The sequence below is a fragment of the Mirounga angustirostris genome, unplaced genomic scaffold (assembly GCF_029215605.1).
Source record: "Mirounga angustirostris isolate CCGP_5_RB_7025 unplaced genomic scaffold, mMirAng1.0.hap1 SCAF_2, whole genome shotgun sequence".
In the NCBI taxonomy this organism is placed as follows: domain Eukaryota; kingdom Metazoa; phylum Chordata; class Mammalia; order Carnivora; family Phocidae; genus Mirounga; species Mirounga angustirostris.
Genome location: NW_026991710.1, coordinates 107,402,639 through 107,416,345, shown reverse-complemented (window position 1 = coordinate 107,416,345; position 13,707 = coordinate 107,402,639). Strand labels below are relative to the sequence as shown.

The 13,707-nt window shown below is 40.9% G+C and overlaps 1 protein-coding gene across 2 annotated transcripts in view; it reads right to left on the bottom strand.

Moving 5' to 3' along the window:
• The window catches only part of JADE1 (jade family PHD finger 1), a 293,290-nt gene extending 283,612 nt beyond the window's left edge, over positions 1 to 9,678 (bottom strand). The window contains exon 1 of one of the 2 annotated variants that reach the window (XM_064585052.1): positions 9,544 to 9,678. In XM_064585052.1, coding sequence (XP_064441122.1) covers positions 9,544 to 9,552 — 9 coding nt within the window. In that variant the 5' untranslated portion in view covers positions 9,553 to 9,678. The remainder of the gene's footprint in view (positions 1 to 9,543) is intronic. The other variant, XM_064585051.1, reaches the window with a different exon arrangement.
• Between the last annotated feature and the right edge of the window lie 4,029 nt (positions 9,679 to 13,707).

The window sequence follows — 13,707 nt, the reverse complement described above, 5'->3', positions numbered from 1 at the left end:
AGAAAGTAATAACACAAATCGGATATTGGGAGAAGAAATTTACAAACGTGATTTAAGAATTATAATGAAGAATGCATAAAGAACTACAAATCAATAAGGAAAAGATAAACAACACAAACAGAAATTGGGCAAGAATAAGAAATTCATTTAGAGAAGAGAAAACTCAAAGGACCAATAAATATGTAAAAAGATGATCCAACTTACTCATAAGAGAAATAAGAATTAAAACCACAAAATGGACAAAAAATTTAAGTCTGACATTACCAACTGTTGATGAGGATGTGGCACAATGAACTCTTAAAGCCTGTTGGAATGAATGAAAATTGCAACCATCATTTCTTTAAAAGATTTCATTCATTTATTTGAGAGAGAGAGCAGGAGCAGGGGTGGGGAGGGGAGGAACAGAGGCGGAGGGACAGAGAGGGGGAAAGAATCTCAGGCAGACTCCATGCTGAGCACAGAGCCCAATGAGAGGCTTGAATCCATGACCCTGAGATCATGACTTGAGCTGAAACCAAGAGTCGGATGCTTAACTGACTGAGCCACCCAGGGCGCCCCTGCAACCATCATTTTTTTTAAAAGATATTATTTCTTTATTTGAAAGAGAGAGAGTGAGTGAGAGAGCATGAGGAGGGGGAAGGGGGAGAAGCAGATTCCCCTGCTGAGCAGGGAGCCTGATGTGGGGCTCAGTCCCAGGACCCTGGGATCATGACCTGAGCCGAAGGCAGAAGCTTAACCAACTGAGCCACTCAGGCGCCCCAGCAACCATCATTTTTGACCACAATCTGATTTATCCTATAGTTAAAGATGTGCCTACCCTCACATTCAGTAATTCTACCCTTAGGTATATATCCTCGAGAAATTATTTTTTTTTTAAGATTTTATTTATTTATTTGACACACACAGAAGGGGTGCACAAGTAGGCAGAGCGGCAGGCAGAGGGAGAGGGAGAAGCAGGCTCCCCCCACTGAGTAGGGAGCCCAATGCAGGGCTCGATCCCAGGACCCTGGGATCATGACCTGAGCCGAAGTCAGACGCTTAACTGACTGAGCCACCCGGGCGCCCCTATCCTAGAGAAAATCTTACACATATGCTCCAGGAACCATGTACAAGGAAGTTCACAATCCCATTGTTTGTAATAGCAAAACAGAATAAGCAACATAATGTAAGCAACATAATATCCCTCAGACAAAAGAATGGTAAATAAATTGTGGTATATCCATAGAATGAATAATAACAATGAAAAAGGACTACAGTTGTGTGTATCAATACATAGGAAGGCCAGGAACATAGAATTGAATGAACAGCAAGTCTCAGAAGAGTACTTACAGTATGTGATTGATACAAAGCTAATTCAAAAGCATGTAAAATTTCAAAATATATTACCTAAGGATATGTACATATATAGTTGAACCATTATGAAAAATAAAACTCATACACAAAATTCAGAAAACTGGTTACCTGGGGAGAAAGGAGGACAGAATCAAAAGGGGCAACCAGGGGGATTGATGGGATTGGTAATATTGTATTTATTAAGGTGGGTTTTTATTGTTCTTTATCCCTTATATATGCTTTTATATATTTTTATGTATGAATATTACATGCAAACATTCCAAATTTTAATTTAATTTGTTTAACTCAGTTCTCACAAGCATTGTCCATGTAATCCTTATATCTCCTCACACATATTCACACCCTGTTGTGTTCAGTTTGGGAAACACAGCCCTAGGCTTTAAAACCTCCTTTTTTTGGCAGAGAGAATCAGTCCAGCCAAGATTCATGGCCATTATTCCAGCAGGACCAGGATGCAGCCGCAGATGCAGAGCTTTTCCTGGGTCTAAGAATCCTAGTATGTTATATTTGCACATGTCCTCATCAACAGACATGAACTGTATATATCAGTCTCACCTAGGGTTTAAAAGTGCCAGCCATGGATGGTAGGCAGTCTGTACAAAAGTAACTGACATTCAACTCACCCATGTCCTCGGAATCCACTTTCCCTCCCCATCCTGTCCAGATACACACCATAGGAGGAACAACACTCCAAACCAAGATACAGAATCTCATAAGAATGAAAATTGCTTGGGAGAGCTCAGCATTTTCTAGGATTTACCACAGAAGTATCTAGTCAGGGGTGCCATTTTTGGAGGTAATTCCTCTGTGCAGTTAATGCCTAATAATCTTCAAATATAAATAGCTCCTCCTGGGCTTTTGATGTTCACACCTTGGTGGATTCGTTGAGAGATATTTTACAGCTGGTTGCATTGCTGAGAAGCCAATGTATTTCCCCCCGCCCCCAACCATGCCTTTGCTGATAAAGGACTTTTGAATCAATGTGATTGTTGCAATATTAAACGCCCATCCATGACCACTGGACTTTAGTCCCTCATTAGTATCAGGTATAATGAGGTCAAGCTAAGAGGGGATTGCGTGGTCTTAAACTGAGTCAATATTAATTGTTACTAACAGTGGAGCAGCCTACTATACTTTAAACTCCCTGTTCTGAGGGAATATTTCATTTTTGCCGACTTTGTCTTCCATTGTGAAGATTGATTTCAGCATAATGATCCATCACCTGAAGAGATTCACTCTGCTGCTTCTAAACTCATATCTTGCAACCAGACATTTTATATTCTGCAAGTTTCCCAGTCATCAGCAACCCCAGCTCACTTACGATCAAGCCCACAGAGCTCCCTACTATTTGCTTCGGCACTTGCTTTCTCATCACCCACACCTCCCCCTTTTAGACATTGCTTACTCGGCCCTCTCCTTGTAGGGGATGCCACAAACATGTTCGGCTCTCACTGCTTTTTCTCCATTTTCTTCTTCTAGAAACCTTCTCACTTACACACAGTTGCTAGCTAAAGAGCAAGTAAGTCATCTATCATCATATGAGGTAAAAGTGGCACGAAGTAGCATGTGCTAAAGCAGAACGAACATGTTAATGGCAAATTTGTTTTCATGAAGTGTTAAACTGACTGAGATATCTTTACCACAGTAGCTTCACCCATGAGATGGCATTTGGAGGGCAGGCTTCTGATATTTTCCTGAACCCAAGGGCAGGAGTTTAGCTGGGCAGCAAGAAGATACTGAAATCAAGACCTGGAAAGTCACCCAGACTCTCCGCCTGTGTCTTATATCACATTTTCTTATTGCCCATTGACTCGGTCTGATTTCTCTTTCTCTGATCACCAGCCTTCTTTGATCCCCAGATCAGAACTCATGACTGTCTGGGGCTCCTGAGGATACATAAGATAATCCAACTATATGACTGTCAGCCCCAATTCCAAATGGCCAGGATTCCAATTTTGATTGGCCCAGCTTGAGTCTGTCCAATTCACCAGAGCTAGAGGTCAAGGGCATGTTCAAACAAATGGTCATGGGAGCCATTTCCCCTGAATTAGGAAGCTCTATTAAGAGGGTCATTATAAGCTAAGCAGATGCTCCAAAATATGTCCAATATGTGCACCTGTGCTTAAGAATACAACAATGCTTTTTAAATCATTATGATGCATTCTTTCATTTCTTTAACAGATATTTAGTAAATCCTTAATTTGTCAGCCACTGTGCGAGGCTCTGAGGATTTAGACAGAGGTCCAGCCCTCCAGTGAGAGAGATAAGCAAAAGAACAACAAGCTTGCAAATAAAATAATGATAGATTGGAATAATTGCTACATAAAAAAATTGAAAGGGTGATGTGATAAAGTATTTTAGAGGTTTATGTGGAGTTTACTTGAGTCCTCTTTGAAGAGATAATGTTAAATATCTAAGGATAGAGGTGATCCCAGCAGAGGGAAGGCAGATGCAAAGTCGGTCCTGAGATGGGAAAAGACTTAGGGAACACGAAACGAGTTTAGAGAAACGGACAAAACCTAGCCCACAATGGCCCTTGCGTGGCATGCTAAGGGACTGGATTTTATTCTAAGTGTAGCAGGTAAATGTTGAAGATTAAGCAATAGGGAGAAAGAAAATCTGCTTTATGTTTTGAAAGATTACTTTAGGATGAGATTTTAGGCAAGCAGAAGTAGAAGCAGGGAGGCCAGTTAGGAAGCTATTATGGTAGTTCAGGAGAGAGGGAGCAGATGAACCTTTGGACTAAGGGAGGTGGTGGTTATTATTGGGATGGACAGAAGGCCCAGATTCTAGATGTATTTTAAAGTAGGACAACCAGAAGTTGCTGAAGAGTAGAATTTAAGGAGAGGGCACCTGGGTGGCTCAGTTGTTAAATGTCTGCCTTCAGTTCAGGTCATGATCCCAGGGTCCTGGGATTGAACCCCTCATCGGGCTCCCTGCTCCGCGGGAAGCCTGCTTCTCCCTCTCCCACTCCCCCTGTTTATATTCCCTCTCTCGCTGTGTCTCTCTCTGCCAAATAAATAAATAAAGTCTTTAAAAACAATAGAATTTAAGGAGAAAAAAAGAAAAATTGCAGATGACTCTTAGCTTAGGTTTGAGTGGCTGGGCGGATGGTGAGCTATTTTCTAGAATGGGCAGATTGGAGTGCATGACCAGGTTGTTATCACAGAAGATGCCAAAGCAAGAACTCTACAACCCCAGGGGCGCCTGGGTGGCTCAGTTGGTTGGGCGACTGCCTTCGGCTCAGGTCATGATCCTGGAGTCCCGGGATCGAGTCCCACATCGGGCTCCCTGCTCAGCGGGGAGTCTGCTTCTCCCTCTGACCCTCCTCCCTCTCAGGCTCTCTGTCTCTCATTCTCTCTCTCTCAAATAAATAAATAAAATCTTTAAAAAAAAAAAAAAGAACTCTACAACCCCAGATATCAATGTCCCTGGATCATGATGTGGTGAGAAATTCTTGGTTCTCTCTGCAACCCAAAGACTTCTAACTTTTCAGAACACCATCGTAATCCTGCCTTAGCTGTATTGGCCTTCTTGTCCAAGTTACCCCAACCACCTCCCCCATCAAAACCCACCTACATTCCAAAGCCTCTCCTCTGCCTGAGGAGCTTAGAGGAAGAAAGGCATAATGTTGAAGCAGTATTAGGAGGCAGTGAATAATCCAAATATCAATTCTCTCCCTTCTAGCTTTATACATTATTAGAACATATTGCTCAAAGTGCTTTATCAGCTTCCCCATCTATAATAAGGACAGGGAGGAGATACTTCATAGAGTTTTCATTTTTAAGGCTGAAACAAAACTATATATGTAAAGCACTTAGCACAGTGCCTAAATTATGCTAGGTGTTTATACACATTAGATATCATTACTCTCAATGTTTCTTTCATCTGTTTTCAAAGCAAATTCATTACCAGGTACCAATTTGCTGCTTATACAGAGAGCCTGGATATAAGTTTTGTTTGTCTCTAGCTCTACAGATTAGGAATGTTTAGTAGCAATATAATTTTTCAGGCAAAAAGTTCCACCACCACAAAAACAGATATTTGACCACATTTGCTCAAACTAAAAATTAAGATGAATTAAGACAGAGGTGCTTTCTCTGATTTGTGAAATTATTTGTATGAAAAGTCTTACCAAGATATAAAATTACATTGTATTTAGTTATACATTTAATTAATTCTTTATTGAGAAGAATAAAATTATATGAAACAAGAACTATTCCAGAAATTTAGGACATACGGTCCTTGTCCAAAGGAGATCAATATAATGAGAGTTTGCTTGCGTTTCCTGCCAAAGAATAACTTCTTTGGCATGTAGACATAACATAGAGGTTGAAGACAACAAAAGAATGTCTCACTGAGGAACGTTCTGGTACCTCTTTTCCTATAAATTTCCAAGTGTGGAGATGACAGAATAATATTAACTCTTTCAAGAGGTTAGAACTTGTGCTATGATCCCTCTATTTCCATACAGAAATGAGTTCCTTCGTGAGAACCATCTCACCAAATAGGATGATCATAAACATTCAGGTCAATGATCCAAATCTCCATCTGGATAGAAAATAAATGAGAAAAAGAAATATTCCCTGCTGTTCCAGTTCTATCCAAGAACTGCTACCGCTATCTCCGCCATCCCACATTCAGTCTCCCGTGCAGGAAAAACTAGCAATCCTGCCCCATCCGTGGGCATAGCTTTACCATGTTTACAGAGCCAAAGCAATGAGACTCCCATGATAGGCCTTTTCTTAGTCTCAGTGGCTTTTCTATTTATAGGAAGTCTCCATTAGCTTCAAATATCTACTAAATCTTAATATATCAAAGAAGCAGGGTGTGTGATAGGCAGAATAATAATCCCCTAAAGATGTTCACATCCTAATCCCTGAAATCTATAGATATATTATATTACATGATATATGGGGGGGGTGGAATAAGGTTTTTAAGGAGTTAATTTGAGATGGGGAGATTATCCTACCCTGGATTATCCAGGTAGGATCAGTGTAATCACAAGGATTCTTATCAGTGGAAGTGGGAAGGAAGAGGATGAGGGTCAGAGAGAGATGGGAAGAAGCTACCCTGCTAACTCTGAAGATGCAGGAAGGGACCACAAGTTAAGGACTATGGGCAGCCTCTAAAAGCTGGAAAAAGGTAAGTAAATGGGTTCTCCCCAGAGCTTCCAGAAAAGAATGCAGCCCTGCTGGCATATTGATGTTAATCCCAGTGAGACCCATTTTAGACTTTTGACCTCCAGAACTGTAAGAGAATAAATTTATGTTGTTTTCAGCCACTAAGTTTGTGGTAATTTGTTACAGCAGTAATAGAAAACTAATACACAGGTGGGTAAACAGAGGGTAATGAGAGACATAGTTTCCTCCCAAGGCCTCTTGGAGACCTCACAGGGAGCAAACACCCCAGGTGCAGAACTGCCTGTCTTCCTGGCTCCCAAAGGTCAGCCTACTACTCTTCAACTACTGAAGGCTTTTACCATAGCACAGCAATGTGAAATCTTCAGAAGGCTAATAAGGATTAGTGTGTGAAACAGTTAGGAGTAAAGAGTGAAAGTGGGAGGCAATTAAAGGGCACTATATAAGGGGCCAGGTATGAGGCGATGGAGCACAAGAAGGGAGTAGCCATGATGAAAGGGTTACCCTTACCTAATACCACTGCCAAGCCCTAGCCACTTTGGCCTTCTCTCTGTTCCTAGAACTCACCAAGCTCATCCAGAACTTAGACCTTCCTGCCTGGAAAGCTCTTTCCCCTAATAGTGCATGGATTTTCGGACCTCACCTTAAATAGAACCTCCCAGACAGCTTCTCTTCAGCAGCCAGCCGGGTAGTATTATACCACTTGCCTTAGTTCTCTTCTTTTTTTTTTTTTTTTAATGATTTTATTTATTTATTTGACAGAGAGAGACACAGCGAGAGAGGGAACACAAGCAGGGGAGTGGGGGAGGGAGAAGCAGGCTCCCGCTGAGCAGGGAGCCCGATGTGGGACTCGATCCCAGGACCCTGGGATCATGACCTGAGCCGAAGGCAGACGCTTAACGACTGAGCCACCCAGGCGCCCACCTTAGTTCTCTTCTTAGCATTTACCAATATCGGATCATTTTCTTATTTATGTTTACATATTTACTTATTACATACATTCCCCAGCTAGAATATAAGCTCCACGAGAGCAAGGACCTTGTCTGTTTTCTTCACACTTGTCTCGTCAAGGCCCAGATCAGTACCAGGCACAGAGGAGGTCCTCAGTAAATATATGTGGAATGAACAAAGGACGGTTGAAAGGTCTAAGGTACTCACTGGATACAGGTGGAAACTAAAGGATGAGTCGCATGTGACTCTGAAGATTTTAGCCTTAAATGACTGAGAGATGGTGGTGCCATGGACAGAGATAGAGGAACAGAAGGGAAAAATAAATTTGGGATATAAAGCCAAAGATTAGTTTGGTTTTTAATATGTTGGGCATAAAGTAACCATAGGAAGTCCTGTAGCTCAACAACTGAACTCAACAACTCTAGAGTCTCACTTGGTGTCTCATCATCTTCTTCCTAAACTGGCTTCTGTTCTCTCCTCCATCTACCTCATTTGGTGACACCACCGTTCAGGCAGTTGTTCAGCTGCAAAGCTCAGAATTCACTCTGGACTCCTTTCTCTCACTTATTCCAACATTCAATCAGGCCAATTTTCAAACTGCCAAACCAAAATAAGAGCCATATTTTTTTCTTCTACAAAAAGACAAATAGCCTACGTTTCCTGCCCCTTTCTTTGATGGGGTCAGTACACTACCTCACAGTTGTTTTAGAAAAAAAACAACAAAAAAAACCTTATTCAGGCCCTTCAGAGTAAAGTTAACATTTTAACAAGTGAGAAAATAACTACATTTCAAAAGAAACTCCTCCTGAAGAGAAATTTAAAAACAGACATTTGGAAATGTTTCCATCATTTTGAAATTTTATTGCCAAAAATGATATAAGGGTGTCATGTGTACAAATATTTGTATCAGAATGCTTTAAAGACATGGGATACAGAATTTACTAACCTGTTTTTTAAATTTTTAAACAGAAGTGCAGCAGAGTGTTTTGTCAACACTATGAAAAATATGTACCCCTCCAATTAGCTCACAAGAATAACTGATTGATACCAGGGATAAAGGAAACGTACTAACTTGAATTTCAACAAAAACGTATGCATAATCATTGCACAGAACTAGAACCGAGCCTCATCATTTAGGAGGTATATTTTCATTGGGAGCTATATCACTTTAAGAGGCTTTTGGCATCTCCATCAGCCATTAAACCCAAAAACTGAAATAAACTTACAGCAAGACCTACATAGTATCACAAGTATAAACCAAGATTTTAAAAAAATAGACACACTAAATCATGAGGTTTTGTTTATCATAAATAAATAAAATAAAAATTACTCTAAATGTTTTAATCTCATTCTTTTAAATTTCCATTTTGGAGTATGTTTTTAAGTGGGCACAATATAGTCATGCAGTAATAAGCATGTAATTTATTTGAAAAATAACTACATCGGGCATGTGTGGCTGAGATTTCCTTACCCACAGGATGCCCAATCACTGCTCTATGAAGCCAGAGGACTCGCCATAAAATGCATGTGGGCCCACAGCATGGAAACCCTTCCACGGCTTCCCCGTCTACACAGCCACAGTCCTGTCATGACCAACAAGAGGGGTGAAATACACTCATGGAAGTGTCCTATCCCCTGGGTGTATGCAGATTTGATGAAACCCCAAAATACTGATAAGGAGATAAAGTACAGAAACAATTTGTTAATACGTCTACTAGCTTGCTGCTTGGATGAGGTGAGCAGAGAATTATTCTCAAGCCCTGGCTCCTAGCCCTAGCTCAGTCCCTTTCTTTCTCTATCTCTTTCTCTGAAGAAAGCATACGGAATGCCAGTGGGGGAGAGTCACCATATTATAGGGATAACCTTGAATTTGCTCTAATTTAAGATTTTTAAGGAGTAAAGCTATCACAAATCTAATACTTTATTATTAGTAACACATTATTTGGCTGCTTCCTGGTGAGTGAAAAAGCCTCTTACAGCATCAGATCTCAACCCTTAGCAGTGTTCTTGAGCCTGCTGTCCTCTGAGTCTCACCTCCTACTAACCTAAGTCTCACACTTTATACTCTGTTGCCTGCGCATACCATGCTATTTCTTACCTTGTTCATATAGTCCTCTATGTCCAAAATGTGCTCCACTCCCAGTCCCCATCTAGCCAACTTCTATTCTTCTGTTAAAACTAAGTTCAAACCACATCTTCTAGGAAGTCTTCTCTGACCAACTGCAGGCTACCCTTGTTGGCCCTCCTTTATGTTCCTGTCATACTCTTTTGCATGGCTCTCTCACCGCACCAGAATTATCTGTTTATGGGTTGGTCGTCCCCAGCAGACTGTGAGCTTTCTTTCAGGCCAAGGATGGAGTCTTACTGGTGAGCACAGTGCCTGGCATGTAGCGGGCATTCCATAGATGTTTGCTGAATGAGTGAGACAGTGAGTGAGCAAGTGAATCACAGAGCATATGTAAGCCATTGGATATTTGGGACTGACAGAATCAAAGGTTACTCCAGTGACAAAACATTTACATTTAATTACTGATTCTTCATTGCCTAAGAATATGACTCCAATAAGAAATTTCCAAAGAATGAGAAATTATAAGGAAAGCAGAACTGGGGGAGGTGAGGTCAGTGAAAAGACATAGGAGAGGAGAGGACCTTGGAAGTGGTCCCTCATCCCACCCTCCCAAACAAGGCCACTTCTCCCCATCACAGGTATTACCACTGAGCAAAGATCTCAGAGGTAATCTGTGGCTGGAGAGGGCTGGAAAACCAGGGACTGTCAGACATTAACCCTGTAGTTGCTGTATTGTCCGGAGGTCTAAGGGATCCCAGAGAAGGCAGGAAGTATGGACAGTAGAGAGGGGCTCTCAGAGAACCCCCAATGGTGGCTATTTTCCAACAGGTATGAGACTATTTCAATTTCTTAACAATTGGGACAGCCACACCAGTGACTATCAGCTTAATATCAGGTTGCCTATAGGTAAATCGGGTAATATTATCTATACTTCTGCATGTCCGGGGAGAATAATGGCTCCTTTAAGAGCTGAGGGGTTTTATTAGCTCTTGACATTTGAGAACACTTTCTCAGAACTTAGGTGGATAGAACAAGCCCTAAAAGAACACTGAGTGATTTTTTTCACTCTTTTTGTTCCCCGTTAAAAACTTGCCTTTAATTGTGTTGGGTAGTTCTGCTGTTCCCCTTTGCAATGAAATGAAAGCTGATTCAGGCCTTATCATGTGGGGGACTTTTAGTCACAACAAGCAATAGTTTTACATTTATTTGCATTCTACGCTTCCTCCTTCATGTAACTGGAAGAGATTTTGATTCAGTCCTTAACCTAGTTTTTACAGAGCCTCTACCAAATGCCTCAGACCAAAACACACTCCATCACTCTTAGCAAAATAAATGGGCTTTCATCAGAAATGATCAGTTCTCCTCCCAGAGAGAGTTTCTATGATTCCAGCACTTGATGGGGTTTTTTTCCTTCCCACCTAATGGATTTACTTCTCACTTGACTGTCCTTTCCACATTAAGTATAAGCTGCGGCCCTTTCCCACACGGAGCTCACTCAGTGTTTTCATTTTCTAGGATTGATTCACTCTTAGAAGTGAAAGGTGGGGGGGCTCTGAAACCATCTCTGAAATAACCCAAAATAGCTGCAGTGTGCAAAGCAGCTGATTAAATTATTTTGAAGAGCTGATGAATGCTTTAAAAATCTCTGCACTGAATGCAATTACCAATGTTTTTCAAAGTGCACTTTGAGACCACCTGCATCCCAACCACCCTCATGTTTGTTAAACATGTAAAGTCCCAGGTCCCATCAAAGGACTACATTTTTCATGGTAAGGGCCTGTACTTAAAAAAAACTTTTAATGAAGTATAATATACATACAGAAAAGTACGTATACCCTAAGTGGACACCTTGCTGAAGTTTCACCGCTAAACCCATCTGTAAAACCAGTACTTAGATCAAGAACCACAACATCACCTTCCCAGGTTGTTCCCTTTCAGTCACAACCTATTCCCCGACTCCAGTGTTAACCATTATCTTAACTTCTAACGCCAGAGATTAGTTTCATCTGTTGTTGTTGTTTTTTGGTTTTGGGGGGATTTTTGGAGGGGTACTGTCTACAAATGGAATCATACAATATACATTCTTTTGTGTCTGGCATCTTTCACCAATTGTATTTGTGGGATTCATCCATATTGTTGCTGTACCTCTAGATTTTTCACTCTCTTTGACTAAATGGTATTTCACTGTGTGATTAGACCTAAATGTATGTATTCATTCAATTTAAATCTAAATTACAGTGAAATACTTCTACAGTACCACCAGAATAAGCTAAAATTAAAACAGAAAATACCCAAGTGTTGGTGAGGATGGGAGACAATACAAACTCTTACACGCTGACAGAGAGACCATAAATATACCACCACTCTGGAACACCTTCCAGCAGTACCTACTAATGCTGAGTATATAACTAACTGGCAATACAGAAATTCCACTCCTAGATACAGGCCCAACAGAAATACATACATATGTTTATCACAAAGACACAAACGAGAATGTTCACTGCTGTTCCTAATAGTCAAAAACTTGGTACTACCTAACAGTCCATCAACAGTTGAGCCATATCTGCATTTTTAACAAGTTCACCAGTTGATTCTTATGCACACAGAAATTTTGAGAATCTTTGAATTTGATATTTTGAAGATTTACTTTGAGAATAAGCCCAGGAATTTCAGCAATTATCAAGATCCATAAGGTCAATATGTTTGAGTTTGTCAAAGCAAAAAGATAGTTTTTTGGGGCACCTGGGTGGCTCAGTCAAACGTCTGCCTTCGGCTCAGGTCATGATCCCAGGGTCCTGGGATCGAGCCCCATATCGGGCTCCCTGCTCGGCGGGGAGCCTGCTTCTCCCTCTCCCACTCCCCCTGCTTGTGTTCCCTCTCTCGCTGCGTCTCTCTCTGTCAAATAAATAAATAAATAAAATCTTAAAAAAAGGAAAGATACTTTTTCATCATTAAACTTACAACAGGGTTTCAAGTAGAAGCTAATAGTTAAGTACCATATACATTTCCCCGTTACTTTGAAAACTGAGCACTTCAGAAAAGAATGTTTCAAAAAATGTGTTAAAATTTTAATTGTGTTTTCACAGCCATGGACTTAGGGCAGCTGCTGCTACTCTTCAATCTCACTATCACTGTTGTGAATGAATATTTCATATACTGCTGCTTTCCCCTGAAGCTCCTTTGATTAAATAAAAACTGGGATTTGTAAGCTCAAGAAATAACTGAAAAACTCAGTTCTTAGAAACTTTGACAGGAAGCAATTGAGCAGACCCTTACTCTTTTTTTATTTTAAGATTTTATTTATTTGTTTGAGAGAGAGAGAGAATGAGAGAGAGAACACAAGAGGGGGGAGGGTCAGAGGGAGAAACAGACTTCCTGCTGAGCAGGGAGCGCGATTCGGGACTCAATGCCAGGACTGCAAGATCATGACCTGAGCCGAAGGCAGTCGCTTAACCAACTGAGCCACCCAGGTGCCCCAAGCAGACCTTTACTCTTAAGTCATACATAAGAGTTTATTGTGTACTGGGGGCAGCTGTCAGCTTTGGAATAATCACCTACGTAAGGGACTACCCTTAAGATGAGCAGCCTTAAATAACATAACTCAATAAACACTCCTAAGGAGGTGGGAAAACACCCAGGAAGTAAACCACCTTAAAGACAAACAAAGAAACAGCCATGCTTATTCCTCAGGATTTTCAAGGACTAAAAAATGGTCTAAATAAACCCCTAACGCAAACTATTTGGAATCACCAAATGTTTAGAAGTGAAAAAGACCCTGAAGGACATCTACAAAGAGGGAAGGAGACACTTACCATGGATATAAACAAGTAATCAAAATTAACATGGGTGTGATTTTAAAATGATTCTCTATAGCCAAATTCTTAGGCATTTGATAAAGTGACTAAATTTAGACTATGTATCTCAGCAGTTACCAAAGAAGCACAACAAACTTAAGGAAAATTTAGCATCTCCAGGTGTAAGTCATGAGTCTGTCCTTTTTTTTTTTTTTTAAGATTTTATTTATTTATTCATGAGAGACAGAGGCAGAGGGAGAAGCAGACTCCCCGTGGAGCAGGGAGCCCGACGCGGGACTCGGTCCCAGGACTCTGGGGTCATGACCTGAGCCGAAGGCAGACGCTTAACCGACTGAGCCACCCAGGCGTCCCAGAATCTGCCCTTCTTTTAAAAACTAGA